The 16,915-nt window shown below is 40.7% G+C and overlaps 1 protein-coding gene across 1 annotated transcript in view; it reads left to right on the top strand.

Moving 5' to 3' along the window:
* Positions 1 to 3,221: 3,221 nt before the first annotated feature.
* NXPH2 (neurexophilin 2) overlaps positions 3,222 to 16,915 on the top strand; it is a 206,065-nt gene continuing 192,371 nt past the window's right edge. The window contains exons 1-2 of the mRNA XM_089653622.1: positions 3,222 to 3,731; positions 3,820 to 3,968. Of these exons, the coding sequence (XP_089509748.1) occupies positions 3,918 to 3,968 (51 nt within the window). The 5' untranslated portion in view covers positions 3,222 to 3,731; positions 3,820 to 3,917. The remainder of the gene's footprint in view (positions 3,732 to 3,819; positions 3,969 to 16,915) is intronic.

Below are 16,915 nucleotides of genomic sequence, written 5' to 3'. Positions count from 1 at the left end.
CTCCCTCCAACCTGTTATTGGACAATGAAGGAGCAGCAGGAAGTTGAACAGGTCTATCTTTCTTTTCTCTCCTCCTGTCAATACAGTATGTTCCTTGTCAATCTATGTACAAGCCTTGCTGGCTTCTAGTTCTGCCACTCTGACTCCATTTTTGGGTTCTCCTGTACAGGGGACTATGGAAAGTAGATATTAAGACATATTTAAGTTCCTACAACTGTGGCGATAACACTCTCAGCTTCATTTTCATAGTGATTTACCGGTTCACGGGACCACAGAGTGGGCACCAGCAAACTGAGAGTGATCATCACTGTGGCTGGTTAACTCCACAATTTACCCTTTACACATGCAGACACTAGCTGCCACCATGTGGTTTATTGAAATGCACCATTCACAGAATCTGCTATAACAATTCAGAAAAAGAAATATATGTACAGAATACAATTACGATATTACAAATCAGACAATAGGAAACAGTAAAAAAAATTGGGTTTAAAAGTGAAAAAATACCTAACAAAGTTCATCTGGTCTTTGATTTCTGCAGCCGCCAATTTGCTTGATGAGTTAGTCCAATCTGACATGCCAAAGTCACTTGCTCTCATAAAGGACCTCTAGCAGTCTGAACCTGAGCTGCAAATACAGGCATCTTTTCAGGTCCCTGGAGAGAGTGCTTAGAGAATGAACACAATTCTGTAAGTGGTGTTGAAGTGTTTTATTATGCTCCACTCTATTATTGCACGGAATGAAATTATGATTCATTAGAGACAAAATATAATAAAATTGAATGGATAACTTCCATAACCCTCCTGCACCTCATAATATAGGCGTGTCTGTTATTTTCTCATACATTTTATGAACATAATTCCATAACAGCAGGAATTATGGTTAATGTATATAATTAGGCTCTTGTATCTCAATCTCAGCTTTAAATAAAGATTCACATACTGTACGAGTATTCCTGAGCTGTTCTGCAGATGGTTTATGACCTGCTCATTTTAGGAAGATGCTGCCTTAATTAAGCTTTACGACAGGTCTGCTTTGTTTCTAACTTGAGTTTTCTTTTATTAATTGTGATTTAAGCTGAATATTTTGGGGATTTGCTTGTTCAGTGCATCATTTTAAATGGCTGTTCACCACAGACATAAGATTTAAATCCGTTTCTGTTACCAACTTGCACATTTTGGAGAAACAAGGGTGGCAAAAATTAAAAAATTTTTTTTTGTGAATAACTGCATTAATTGGTGTTTTAACTTCCTGAAGTTCAGCTTTATCATTATACTGGTCATATGAGGACTACTATTAACCCACCATATGAGCGGTGCTACCACAAAGCAAGAATGACAGCTACATATTTTAAAACTAGTGATAAAGGAAAGGTGCACGTGGGCAGGGCAATAGAGATTTAAAATTCCCCAGCACACTCTTCATCTAAGCAGCAAAATAAAAAATCATCTCAGGAAAAATGTGAAGGTTTTTGTTGCATACATTTGCAAAATCAAATGAAGCCAGGGCACTGTCAGGGGACCTCTGATAAGTGTGCTCCCTAACTCAAAACCCAAAATCTGAGTTTCCAGCTATAAGACACACTGTATAGAGCAAAACATGAATTGAGAGCAGGTCTAATTGGAAGCAACTCCATGCTGGAGGCAGCTATCAATGACCTGCTTCAAAAATACTATTTGCCTAGCTGTCATGCTTGCCTATTTAAAATGGAACTTCACCTTTAAAGGGAAGTTCTGCTCATCCTCCTCCTTTCCCCCTCCTCTAACACTTTTGGCACTTTTTTACCTTTTTGGGGGAGCAGGTACCTATTTCTAGTAGGTACCCATTCACACTTCTGCTGGAATTGCCTAGGCGATTGTGCTGAAGTTCTCCCCACCTCCCTGCCCACAACCTCCTGGGACACATCAAAGGTTCCATGAGGCTGCAGGACAATAGCGGATCGCACATGTGCATTTGGGAGCCAGCTCTGAAGCTGCAGGGAGTTACAGGCAGCTTCCCACAGTCAACATGGTGGTGCTGGGGACCTGAAGACCAGCGAAAAAAGCACAGGAGAGGACAGCACTGGATCCCTTGACTAGTTGGCCAATGGCTCCCACTGCTGTCTCTGAGCCAATGAGTAAGGAGAGAGCGGAGAGAGCCTCTGCTCTCATGCACAGTGCTGGATCAAGATCGTGCTCAGGTAAGGGGAACCTGCAGAAGTTTTTATACCCTAATGCATAGAATGCATTAAGGAAAACCAGGGGCGGACTGACAACTCATGGGGCCCCTGGGCAATAGGGGATCATGGGGCCCCTGTGTCCTTGCCCAAACTCAAAAAAACCTATGAAAAAGGTACCAGGGGCATCTCATGGGCCCCCCCCCCCTGCTCCCGGGCCCTCGGGCAGTGCCCGAGTTTCCAAATGGTCAGTCCGCCCCGGAGGAAAACAAAGATTCAGCCTTTAGAACCATTTTAACTTTACTGTGACTTTCCTGATCTGCATATTTGATTCAGGTCAGTGCCAGGCAACTAGCACTTTCAGCAGAAGGTCATCAGTGTCATTATCCATATTCCTAATTAAAGATTTACTTTAAATGCATTACACCACTGCAAATTACATACAATAGGAAGTATGTGTGTTAAAAAAAAATATATATATATATATATATATATATATATATATATATATTTCTAGGTAAAGTTGATCCAGGGAATATCTGATTGCCTCTCGGGAAGGAATTTTTTCCTCTGCAGGGGCAAATTGGATCATGCTGTGCTGTTTTTTTTTTTTTTACTTCCTCTGGATCTACTTTGGGTATAGGATTATAACTTTTTTTTATGTTTTGATTGAACTGGATGGACTTTTGTCTTTTTTCAGCCAGACTAGCTATGTAAATATATATATATATATATATATGTACACACACACATTCTTTTATTTTTATCTTTTTCTAAAAATGTTAGTTAAAATATGCATCAAGGGAAGATTATATATATATATATATATATATATATATATATATGGAAATAATTAAAAGTCTCTATTGATTTCATTATTTAAACTCAGTGTTACTTTTTTATTTATTTATTTTTAAATAAAAGGTACTCAAATCTATAAATCAATAGCTGGTCAATCTGAGGCATAGCAGAGCTGGATGTCCAATCACAGCCTTGCCAGCAGCACGGTGCTCCAGACAGCACAACTCCAGTCCACACATGCCAGTTAATCAGTAGACTCCAGCAGGGACTGAGAGAGGAATTAAAAAGTGAGAAGTGCATAGCAAAGCAGCAGTCAGACTGTGCAGCTCTGTAGTCAGATGTGACACTCTCTGGATCTATGCTAGCATCCAAGTCCCCAGCATCGCGCTGCACAGAGGACAGCCTGCTGCCAGTTACAAGCTTGGAGGTGTGCCTAGCCATTAGAGTGAGACTGGATGCAAGAGCGAAATCCTGTTCTTCTAATACTCTGCTATAACCCAGCTGCTTCTGTAGGTCTCATCCTGCTGAAATGAGCCCACCTTTTTGGAAACACCCTTGAAAAGAGCCTGAAAATACTCTGACAATGAATCTTTTCAGCTAGCAAAAACAGAAAATAAAAAAAAAAACCTTTAATATTTGGGGGAAAAGTTGGAAAGCCGACAGTGAATACCACGTTGGATGAATTATATTCTTGCCACCGACAAAGGAATCTTTTACACCTTCCGCTTTTGTATGGGAACTGGAAGCAGAAATGAATCATAATCCCAAGAACATGGTAATTACATTGTAGTGATTGTGCATGCTTTAGCGAGTATCGCTTCGTATATTATTACTTTCTAGTTACAGTGTTGCATTTGTTTTAGGTTGTCGTGATAAGTATCTTATAACAAGTCCCATTACACGTGATTATGGTAAAGAATGAAGATTAAAGATTTCATCTAGGAGACTCCTGACTACAAAAATGGAGCTACATCTATTTTCTCTTCTGCTGGTCAAGTGTCTTCTTCATTTGGTAAGTTTTATTATTAACTGTTTTGAAAAAATGAAACTCATCCAATTGACACTTTTTCAAATTCAAATTTTTCAAACTCTTACTTGACTTTAAACAGTTTATATGAGGAATAATGCATCCCCTAACATAAAGGGGAAATAATCCCAACAGACCAATATAGTAAATAATTCAGATTAAAAATAAGGCTTTGGTTCTGTAAATATTCCATATATTCCAATATTTGTCATGTAATTAATTGTGTATCAAATGCATAAACATTTTTTTTCACTTACATGGATTTGAATTGCATGAATGTCATTCAAGTGATGGATAGCACTGAATCTGAACTTGCTCCCAACAGTTAGGGGGAATTATTTTTTTATTTATCAATACACTTTGTTTTCCACATTTTTCACATATATCACCATTTTTTTTATGAGTCTATAGTTTTGCTCTGTAAGTTTATAGTCACATAATTTGCTAACCTGAGGGTTAACACTGCTGAACTGCTTCTGTTAACTCACTCAAACTGAGCAATGCTAGGTAGTGCATTGCACTTTTGTTTAGGTGTAATAAAGTTGTGCAAGGTTTGAATTTTTTGAATTTTTTAAATTGTTGTTTGATTACTGTTGGCATGTACTAAGATAGCTCTCTGAATTATTTTAAAATGTGACTACAGCAGTTGGATATCATGTAGTATGTCTGGGAAGATCCATGGAGAACAGTGGTTGGCATTTATTTATCTTTCTGGTTTGAAGATAATAATAATATTAAGAATCAAAAGTCAAAACTGGCGAGCCCAGTTCCGTGAGAACACGATCAACTCATGTATAAAATGGTTAATTGATTACTTTATTTCACGCCGTACTGTCCGGATGTACCATAATATAACAAGAAAAGTTGGCAGCAAGTGCGGATTTGATATTTATCTGTATTAGAATAATAGATAAAGGATGTACTGTATATGTCATTAGAATTTTCAGGTGTATTTAATGAGACTGCACAAGCAAAAATTGCTTTGTGCTATATGAAGAAACACACAGCTAATCAGATTTCACATTACTAAAATTAGAGGAACAAAGAAAAAATAATTTGATTGGCCGCTGAGGCTACTTTTCGCTTTGATTTAATAAATACGCCGTTATATAGACTACATTTAAGATCTGTTCTTCAACTTTGTCAATCAAACCTTTAATTAATATAAAGCTTGGCATCTTCAGTTGCTATTTTGGTTTGTAAAACAGATATCTGTTGGGGTTTTTATATCTACTGTCAGTTTGTTTCTCTAAGTACTAAATAGCATGAATTAATTATGATTTCCTAAAGTTTTAGCCCTTGGAGACATGCTGGCTTAGTGGTAAGGTCTCTTGCCTTGTGGCACTGGGGTGCTTGATTCAAATACCATTAGGGATATTATCGATGATACTATCTGTGTGATATCATCCATACTAATGGTGTCTGGATGACCTTACTATAGTGGACTAATGTACTTGCATTGAGGACATTAAATTAAAGCATTTTGGGACAGTACGTTGTCAGAATGATCCTATGTGTTGCTGATATACATTAAACAAAAAATCCAGAGGTGGTACACAAAAATGTAGAACTTGTTTATAGTGTAAAATCCCATTCCTGTTCTATTTTTTACAGGCAATAACTGATTATTCACTTTCAGCATGTCCTGTATATTTTCCTTGATAAGTATGCCCTGTGATTAGTAAATTACAATTAATTAATAATAGCTTTCCACTTACTAGTGGCCATTGGCAAATTAGGCAAATACGATCGGTTGTGGCCTCCCAGCTAAGGCAGTATTTAACATTCTTCTGCCCTAGGCACACATGACTAATGTACCTCCATACAATCTCCACCTCTTTAATCAACATTTAAATGGCCATATCAGGGAAGATGAATCCAGACTGATGAGCTATTTGAGGCAGGCTGTATTTTCCTTTTATATATAGTGCTCTTGTGGTCTACCACCAAAGATGGCTGCATGATAGTGGACATATGGAGAGTCTTGTAACAACTTCGAGCAGTCTCTCAGGCTCTGCTGATGGATTTGCCTATAAGCGTTCAGAGAAGCTCACAGGGACACAGTGAAAAAGAAAGAAAAAAAAATGTATTTATGTTGTTTTTTGGTGATTTCCTCCTTGCATTGTTCGGCTGGAGAGCTAAAAACTATCTAAGGCTTAGTTCACACTAGCTTTGTCAGGAGGCGTCAGACAGGCGTTTGGGAAGCGTTTTTAACGCTTCTGAAACGCCTATGAAAATTCTGCACATGGCAGCACACACTGAAGCACTAGCATCATGTCACGGCCAGGGGCGGACTGACCATTTGGGAACTCGGGCACTGCCCGAGGGCCCTGGGTCCAGTAGGAGGCCCCATGAGATGCCTCTGGTACCTTTCATAGGCTTTTTTGGGTGTGGTTTGAGTGTGGGCGAGGACACAGGGGCCCCATGATCCCCTATTGCCCGGGGGCCCCATGAGTTGTCAGTCCACCCCTGGTCATGGCAAAACTGATCCTTGTATCAAGTCAGGAGGAGTTGAAGCCTCCCATTCAAGTCTATGGTGCTGCAGTTGCGTAGCGTTGCGGTTGTGAGGCGGTTGCGGAGCGTTAATACCATTTAACTTCATTATAAGCGTTTGAGGTGCAGTTTTAACGCTTGGCAAACTCCTATAAACCGCCTCAAAACTTCACATAGGGCATTTGAGGATCATTAAAAACGCTTCAAAAATGCCTGTCTAACGCCTGTGAAACGCTATAGGAGCATTTGGCAAGAGTTAGAAATAAAGTCAAGTGTGAACGAGTCCTAACTCTCCTGAGGCCTTAGATTTAGACCCTTTCAACTCATAGAAGGTAGGTTTTTAGATGTTCTTCAAACAGCTCAAGGAAGGAACTGTGATAGACAGACAGATAAACAAATGGATCGATCGATATAGGGTTGAGGGAATCTTCTTGGGTGTGGTTTACAGTTTCACAAATCCGGCTCAAAGTTTGCAAACTTGCCCGCAAAACCCAATAAACTAAATGAGGGGTGAATCTTGTTCAATCCAATTCTGGCCATATATAGGGCTAATAAACAGGCTCTTGTCAAACAATAGACATGGCAAGCCTAGTACTGCCATGGGGGATATGTACCAAAGCCAACATTAAAAAAGAAATAAAACATTTAGAAAAAAACAGTATCTGTCCTTGCATAGAAATGCTAGCTGTCCATAACAGCTCCTACACACTGACAATATGGCTGCTGTGAGCCCATACTTACTATAGAAAGGAGGCTGGGTTATCCTTTCTTCAAATAATTGACTCATGTGACTCAGTTGACAAGGGACAAAAGCTATACGCTGCATTACAGGTTGTTCCTTATTACCGCAAATGTTTCGGTGAACAGCTTGCGATTCTCAGATTTTGTGAATTCCAAGAAATCACTGTGAACCTATGGTAGCAGCAAACCTGAACCCCTTCCCTACATAGAGAGATAGATCACAGAAAACTAGATCTTGCTCTCTTGATTTGATTTACGTAAAACCAATAGGTTGGTCACTTTGCAAGAGAATTTTTTCTTTGCAAGGAATTTTTTTCCCGTAGCTTAGTGACTGTGGGTAAAAAATTTAATTTGCAAAGAACACCCAATCAGGTGTAAGGGGGAAAAAAATTATTTTTGCTAGCACATGATTGGATGATGGAAAGTCAGCAGAGCTTCACCTCCAATGAATAAGCTTTAGGAAAATTCCCTTGTGAAGTGAAAGATCTCTTGCAAAGTAAGCAGCCTGTTTTCCAATTATACATCAACCCTTCTGTCTTTGTACTATACCCTCTATCCAGGTACCATGCATAGAAAAAGCATGTTCCATGTCCACATATAAGTATTGTTAACTCTGTCGGGCTTATTCAGTAAGTGCAAACTCCATTGATGATGAATAAATCAACCCTTCTGTCTTCATACTATACCCTTTATCCAGATAACATGCATAGAAATCCCATTTTCAATGAATACCAGGGGCCGACTGACCATTTGGAAACTTGGGCACTGCCCGAGGGCCCAGGGGTCAGTAGGGAGCCCCATGAGATGCCCCTGATACCTCTTTTATAGGCTTTTTTGAGTTTGGGCAAGGTCACAGGGGCCGCATGATCCCCTATTGCCCGGGGGCCCCATGAGTTGTCAATCCGCCCCTGATGAATACTGTATATAAGTAGTGTAATCTCTGTCGGGCTTATTCAGTAAGTGCAAACTCCATTGATGATGAATAAATCAATCCTTCTGTCTTCATACTATACCCTTTATCCAGATAACATGCATAGAAATCCCGTTTTCAGTGAATACTGTATATAAGTAGTGTAATCTCTGTTGGGCGTATTTAGTAAGTGCAAACTCCATTGACTATGTGAAGTTCAGCAGCTTGCAGCAACCAATCAAAATCTTTTACAGGACCAGTGCGGTGAAAGCTGATTGGTTGCTATAAGTCACTGTGCTTTGCATATTACCATTGCAAGGACATTTTCCCCCTAGTTTAGTGACTACGGGTAAAAATCCAGTTTGCAAAGAACACCTAATCATGTGCAAAGGAAAAAAAAAGTATTTTTGCTAGGATGTGATTGGATGATGGAAAGTCAGCAGAGGATCACCTAATTCACTAAGCTATAGGGAAATTCCCTTGCAAAGTGAAAATTCTCTTGCAAAGTAAACAGCCTATTTTTCCATTGATTAATCAACCCTTCTGTCTGCATACTATAACCTTTATCCAGGTACCATGCATAGAAATACCATTTTCCATGAATACTGTATATAAGTATTGTTATCTCTGTCGGGCTTATTTACTAAGTTCAAACTCCATTGATGATGAATAAATCAACCTTTCTGTCTTCATACTATAAACTTTATTCAGGTACCATCAGTGGTTCATATAGTGAGCTATTCACCCTGAGGTCATCACAGAGGACAAGGGGGCGCTCTTTACATCTGGAGGAAAAGAGATTTAATATACAAATACGGAAAGGTTTCTTCACAGTAAGAGCTGTGAAATGTGGAATAGACTCCCTCAAGAGTTGGTTCTGGCCAGCTCAGTGGATTGCTTTAAAAAAGTCCTGGATTCTTTCCTAGATACACAGAATATAATAGGATACTAACATTTATAGGTAAAGTTGATCTAGAGAATATCCGATTGCCTCTCGTGGGATCAGGAAGGAATTTTTTCCCCATGCAGGAGCATGGGGGGGGGGGGGGGTTGCCTTCCTCTGGATCAACTGTGGGTATAGGATTATAACTTTTTTTTTTCTTTTTTTTTTATGGTTGAACTGGATGGGCTTTTGTCTTTTTTCAACCAGACTAACTATGTAACTATGTAGCCATGCATAGAAATACCATTTTCAACCAATATTGTATATAAGTAGTATAATCTCTGTTGGGCTTATTCCATTGGCTATGTGAAGTTCAGCAGCTCGCAGCAGCCAATCAAAATCTTTTAAAGAATCAGGTTGCAGTGCAGTGAGATGTGATTGGTTTCTCTAATCACTTCCCTTTGCATATTACCATTGTTTCTTGCACTGATACATTGAAATAATTTAACGCACATACACTCACACATAAAATACACCTACATATACATATGACATCAATTTTTTAATATGTCCCATAAGTCAGATTATGAGTGCAGTCCAGCCACAGAATTACAATTAAATTGCCATTTCATTTGCGTGAGCTTTGCAAAAGTGCCCAACGTACTATCTTTAAAACGGCACATTGTCGAAGTTTTGCTGGTCCCCCGCCGCTTCGCATCCTAATGTTGTAGTCACACTTACAGAGCCGCGCGCAGATATAAATAAATACAGGAATGAACTAAACCTTGAAGAGATTAAACAGCCTCTTTAAGAAGCGATTTCTCCAACGACTACACCAGTTGATTGATTAGTTTCTGAGAAAGCGTGTGTCAAATATTAATCCTTCTCTGGATTGTGCTCGCTACATAGCGCTGTCTTTTTTTTTTTATTCTTTTTTTTTTTCTCTTCTTTCCTCTCCGCCACTTTAGCAAAGCAATGAATTAGAGAGCTGCATGCCGGCGATAAGAGGCACAGTTCTTTCATACTGCCAGAATCCCGGACAATAGGGTCCTGTTTACCTTCTCCACGTAGAACTGTTGGATATTCTCCCTGATGCTGGATGAGCTGCACACGGAGCACAAGAACATGCTTTTAGATTTAACAGGAACATTCAAAAAGAAGGACTTAGTGGTATCCATTTCACATGATACGACGCTTGTGTGGTGTATTATATTTTCACATGGCTAGTTATGTTGCAATATTCAGTGTATTACAGTCATACTTACACAAACATGTTACCAATTTAATACATAATAGTACAATCTTTCAGTCTTATCTATCTATCTATCTATCTATCTATCTATCTATCTATCTATCTATCCAGGGCCATCTTAATGCATGGGGGCCCCATGATAATCTTGCGTTCCATTATATTTTGGCAACTGTCCTGGTTTTTCCGGGACAGTCATGCTTTTTACTAAGCTGTCCCAATGGCCTAGACAGCATTCCACAACATGGGCTCTGGGGACAGCAGCAGCATGTCCGTAGGCTAAATCTACAATTGGAATGACATCTCCCCCTGTATTGTGCCCTCCTGCCCCCCCTGTATTGTGCCCTCCTGCCTACCCCTGTATTGTGCCCTTTGTGCTGATTAGTCTTTGATTTATGGCACATTTTCTTATTGCTTAAAATCTATTTTATTGAAAGTACTAATAAATATATGTTTAATTATATCAACAATTTATATTTCAATTCTTGAGATTAGGTGTGTGAATTGGGGCAGGCTGATAGGGGTCCCACTGCATTGCTTTTCCCAGGGGCCCATGATGCTATTAAGATGGCCCTGTATCTATCTATCTATCTATCTATCTATCTATCTATCTATCTATCTATCTATCTATCCAGGGCCATCTTAATGCATGAGCACCCCTGGGCACTGCCCAGGGGCCCCAGATGCATGGGGGCCCCATGATAATCTTGCATTCCATTATATTTTGGCAACTGTCCTGGTTTTTCCGGGACAGTCATGCTTTTTACTAAGCTGTCCCAATGGCCTAGGCAGCATTCCACAACATGGGCTCTGGGGACAGCAGCAGCATGTCCCTAGGCTAAATCTACAATTGGAATGACATCTCCCCCTGTATTGTGCCCTCCTGCCCCCTCTGTATTGTGCCCTCCTGCCTACCCCTGTACTGTGCCCTTTGTGCTGAATAGTCTTTGATTTATGGCACATTTTCTTATTGTTTAAAATCTATTTTATTGAAAGTACTAATAAATATATGTTTAATTATATCAACAATTTATATTTCAACTCTTGAGATTAGGTGTGTGAATTGGGGCAGGCTGATAGGGGTCCCAGTGCATTGCTTTTCCCAGGGGCCCGTGATGCTATTAAGATGGCCCTGTATCTATCTATCTATCTATCTATCTATCTAATCCAGGGGTGTCAAACTCCGTTTCATTGTGGGTCACATCAGTGTTATGGTTGCCTTTAAAAGGCCTTTTGTATCTGTAAGACTAGATGCTCAGAGCACCCCACCCTTCCTTAAATCAGAAGAAAAGAGTCCCCCACCCTCCCTTACATCACAGTACACCCCCCTTAGCTACTGCTGCTTCCGGGAAGAAGCTGAGGCACGGAGCTGGGAAGCAGAAAGTACATGGTCTGGAGGAAGACCAGAGGAGGGCTGGAGTCAGCTTCCAGAGTCTGCTGAATGCTGAGACCAGGAGAGGCGGAAATGAGGGGGTGCTGCAGCTGCACAGAGAGGCGTAGGATCTGTAGGAGGAGTTTGATCCTCCTCTCTGTTGTCAACTGCTGGGATGGGGGGGGCAGAGACAAGCCTCTCCACAGCTGCACAGAGAAGTGCAGGATCTGGGGGAGGAGTTCTGTCCTCCTCTCTGCTACCAACTGCAGGGACAAGGTGGAGGAGGAAACAAGGGGGCTGCCGCAGGTGTCGGAGAGGTGAAAATGCCTGGAGTGCTGGATTTGGACAACGGGCCTTGTGTTTAACACATGTGATCTAATATCTCTCTCATCTTTTTGTAGTATAAGAGTGCTGAACCTTGTGGTGATTTGTTATATGTATTGTGCCATTCTTGTGATTGCTCACCAACCACAATGGTGTTCTGTTGGATCCTCAGAGGAGATTTCTGAAAAGATTGAGTTCATACAGTCAATGAAAGATTTTCTTCTGCAAAAAAGCCAACTTGTTTCAAAGACTCAACACTCCACCTTTTTCAGGACTTGTAGAGCAAAAACAATCGGGTGAAGGATACTGTCCTGGACTGTAAGTTGGCATCTTTTTCCAAGCACCTGCATGATAGCATGTTTGTCCAAGCACCAGAATGATTTATGGATGCCTACTTGAGTTCAAACTTAAACCCTATGGTTATTGCTGTACAAGGTCTAATGAATGGGAGTGTTTAGCCCATGAAACGCGTTGAATTTTGTTTCAGAATAAAATCTTTTATAGACTGAGAACTATTGTGGTACTCACATATTTTACAGATTTTGTTCTCTTTCTCTTAACAAGCAAGGTTATGTGATTTGGATATCATTAAAGCCAAATTAAAGCAATTCTAATTCTAAACATTTTTTACTTTAAAGTGATTGTAAAGGTTTTGTTTTATTTTAAAATAACAAACATGTTATACTTACCTGCTCTGTGTAATGGTTTTGCACAGAGCAGCACCGATCTGCCTCTTCCCGATTCCCCCGCCGGTGTTCCTGGCTCCTCCGCCCTGTCAAGCGACTTCATAACAAGCTGCTATGGGGGCACTTATGTGTGCTCACTCCTGAGCCAGCTTTGTATGTCCATAAGACACACAGAGCACAGCTAAGCCCCCTCACTGGTTGTGATTGACAACAGTGGAAGCCAATGCCTCCCGTTGCTGTGTTTGAGCCAATGGGGAGGGAGAGGGCCAGGAGAGATGTTGCTCTCGTTCACATTGCAGAATTGAGATCAGGCTCTGGTAAGTATTGGGGGGAGCTGCACACTGTAGGCCTATCAACGTCTTGCATAGAATGCATGCAGAGCCACTTTAATGCATTCCTTGCATTAAGGTAAAAATATTTAGGTTGCAGTATGCCTTCTCATGCCCTCATATACTTACCTAAGCCCAGGGGCGGACTGACCATTTGGAAACTCGGGCACTGCCCGAGGACCCAGGGTCAGTAGGGGGCCCCATGAGATGCCCCTAGTACCTTTTTCATAGGCTTTTTTGAGTTTGGGCAAGGACACAGGTGCCCCATGATCCCCTATTGCCCGGGGGCCCCATGAGTTGTCAGTCCGCCCCTGCCTAAGCCCATACTCGATCCAGCACTGTGCATGTCTGCAGTGGTTTTCTCCTTTCTCTCACAGGCTTGGCTGAGAGCAGAGGCAGCCATTCAGCCATTGAAAAATTATATTCAGCGGGGAGAAGGTCTATTTACGTGGCTTAAAGCGCAACATTAAAAACACACAAATCCTTTAAATAGCATGCTTTGGGGAAACCCTAAACTTTCACATGAAGTTGTGAATGCAGTAGGATATACTCTAAAAGTGACATTTTGTGTTTCCACACAGCAGCCAAGGATCTGTCATTTTGCAATGGTAGTAATTCTCCCCTAAATGACAGAGCCCTGATGGCCTTCTGTTGTACACAAACCAGGGGATCTCTCATTTAGAGGTGTTATCACTACTGCCACTAAATGACAGGTCCCCTGCAGTTGACCATGTTTAGCCAATGACTTCACCCGGGATAGTTTGTTTTGCAACTGACCCCAGATCCTGCAGACCCCAGCATCATTTTGAGAGAGACAAGATGTGGGCATGAGGCTCTTGTCAAAATGTCACAAAGGATTTCCACCGACTTGTTTGCAAACAGAAGTCAATAGGAATCATATCATTTAACAGTGGTAGCGTTACTGCCCCCAAATGACAGACTTTGGCTGTCTGTCTGAGGTTCAGATGGGCAACTGAACTGACCATATTATGGCCAGTTTATTTGCTCATTTTTCAAAAGTTAACAGGCTAGGTTTGGGTTGAGCTCATCTTCAACTAAATAATGAAGCTCATCCTTATTCCTCATTATAGTCTATCCAAATTTATCTGGCAAACAAGACAGCTGTGCTTCTAGGCCCCATGGCTGTGCCATGGTTTACTATGTCTATAGTTATGCTCATGCTAGCAAACACTTATAGTACTTCCATCCCGTGTTACAAGCTGAGGCCACCAACTCTTCTTCTCTGCTTCTCTCACTTTTCTGCTACTTTTAATCAAAATTCAACAGCATTACTAGCTGCTAAGCAGCACCGTTTAGGAGATATTTACTTTAGCAGCGTCTGTAATGTGACTGGCGCATGTTCACTGTGTTCTCAATAGATGGCGTGCCGTCCATTGAGGGAGCCGTGCCACGGCTGAGACTCCCATGTGCACATGCGGAGTGACATCATCGTGGCTCGGCCAGTCTTATGACTGCAACCGGCGAACCCAGAAGGAAGACTGAGTGAAGATGGAAGACCCGGAGAAACATGACAATGCTCCTCTGGAGGGCTTCATTTTCAGGCAAGTCATTCATAATGTGCTAGTATGAGATGCACACTAGCACATTATGCCTCCAACTCGCAGGGAAAAGGGTTTTTTTTTTTTGTGATTTACTACCATTTTAATTGAATGAACTTATGCATATACCACTCCTGGCCGATGGCCCTGGAAGCTGGAAGACACTGAAGTAGACACTGCTACTCTAAAGATCTCCACTTGCTTCCGGGTTTCATGTCCACTGCAGTGTTTTCCAGCTTCCAGGGGCATCAGTCTGATATGGTATATGCATAGTTACCTTGGTCCAATATTACTATGTATATTCATTTTCTGGAATTCATCTTTAACCACTTCCAGACCGGACACTTTTACCCCCTTCCTGACCAGGGCAATTTTCAGCTTTCAGCGCTATCACACTTTGAATGACAATTGCGCTGTCATGCAACACTGTACCCAAATGAATTTTTTACCATTTTTTTGAGACAGATAAAGCTTTAGTTTGGTGGTATTTATTCACCGCTGGGATTTTTATTTTTTTTGCTATGTAAATGAAAAAGTCCAAAAAATTTTTTAAAAAGTGTTTTTTTTATAAAATTTTGCAAATAAATAATATTTCATCATAAATCTTTGCCAAAATTTATTCCGTTATCTTTTTTGTAAAAAAAATCCAAATTTAGAACCAAAAATTATAATTTTGAAACATTTCTTTTTACATTTTTATTTTATTTTTTTATTTATTTATTTTTACATACTGTCACCCTAGCAGTACAGTGTCACCATGGTGACACTGTACTACTTGTGGGTGGTGATGAAGATTTTTTATTTTTTTTTACACTGATTGCTTTTACACCCATATAGGATGTAAAAGCAATCATTTCTCTTTCTCTCTGTGTGCATTCTTGCACTCATTGACAAGTACTGAGTGAGCTGTGATTGGTCACAGCTTGTCACATGGTACAAGGCTTTTGTGAATAGCCTTGTACCATGTGACCTCTGTGATCATTCACAGATTTCACACGTAGTAAGCAATGATGTCACAAATGACATCTTGCTTACTACTTTGCATGTGATCACTGATTGGCCAATCAGTGATCACATGATCGGGACTTCGTACAGCGGTCCCGTCCGACGATTGGTGTTTCACTGTGTCCGGAGGACACAGCGGGCACCGGATCGCGGTGCTGCACGCTCTGAGGGAGCGCACACAAGCAGGGTGCGGGGAGGCCATTTATAAACGGCCACCTGACTCTGCACTGCCACTGTCCGGCCGTTTATATGCAATGGCCGGTCGGGAAGTGGTTAAGGTACATGCACACTGGATGCTAAAACTGCCCTGGATGCCTTTCTCCTGGCAGCAAAAAAATGGTTGATGCTGGTGTACTGTGTTTACCCACGTCAATCACTTGAGCATATATTCATTTCATTGACCAGAATGATCATTTATTCTGGCTATTGAAATGAAAAAACATCCAAACGCTAAACGCACCAAGCATTACCACGCATTTAGTTGTATTAAGGCCTCATGTACTCTGCTGCTCCTAATTCCTTATGCACACTGGACATTTTTACAGCGGCTGTTTTTGGCTTTTGACATTTTTTTCTACACCTATAAACCCCCCAGCATGTTATCCTATGGGTCCATGCACACATAGACTGTAATCAACGTTTTTTGGCTAAGATGTTTATTGGCTGGAAAAAAAACCCCAGGACTAGTAGTTTTCTAGAGGAGTTTTTTAGCTGTAAAAACGCTTTAATGCTGAAAAAAGCTAAAAAATGCATCAAAATGCTGTAAAATGCGGTAAAATACCACAAACCGTAATTTTTTGACTTTTTATGACCAAAAAATATTTTTTTCTTGCTTAAAAAACCCACTAAAAACCGCAAACGCAGAAAAATGTGGCACAATGCTGCTAACTGCTAATGCAAAAACGCTAAAAAAAAGCTAAAAAACTCACGTTTTTAACGTGACTTTATACAGCTAATGCTACCAGCATTATCTAAACGCCCGTGTGCATGAGGACTAAACCTGAGTTTAGGAGCTTTTGGCATTTCTTTGCCAAGGTCCCTAAACTGAACTTGATGAAAGTCTGGGCGTCTATGCACACATAGGCTTTTATGAGACTTTAGCAGCAGTATTTACGGGCAGTTAAAAGTCCCTCCCTGAACGCAGAAGAATCGTGTTCAGGAGAGAAACATTTTGGCCAAAAAATGCAAAAATATATGTAAATGTGTGTAAACATGCCTCACTAGCCATGTTTAGCCCTCAGGTGTTTATTCATTTCAATGGCTAATGAAAATGAATACATGTCTAAACGGAGTGCCGCGTTTCACAAATGTTTTTGCTGCGTTTTGCGTTTTTCAGCTTCCAGGAGAGCTTGGCATCAAGGGGAGCTTAATGTACATGTAG

The sequence above is a fragment of the Staurois parvus genome, unplaced genomic scaffold (genome assembly GCF_062004578.1).
Source record: "Staurois parvus isolate SC_StPar_1 unplaced genomic scaffold, SC_StPar_1.0 ptg000716l, whole genome shotgun sequence".
NCBI classification, from domain to species: domain Eukaryota; kingdom Metazoa; phylum Chordata; class Amphibia; order Anura; family Ranidae; genus Staurois; species Staurois parvus.
Note: the sequence above shows the minus strand (reverse complement) of the source record. Positions and strands in the feature narration are given on the sequence as shown.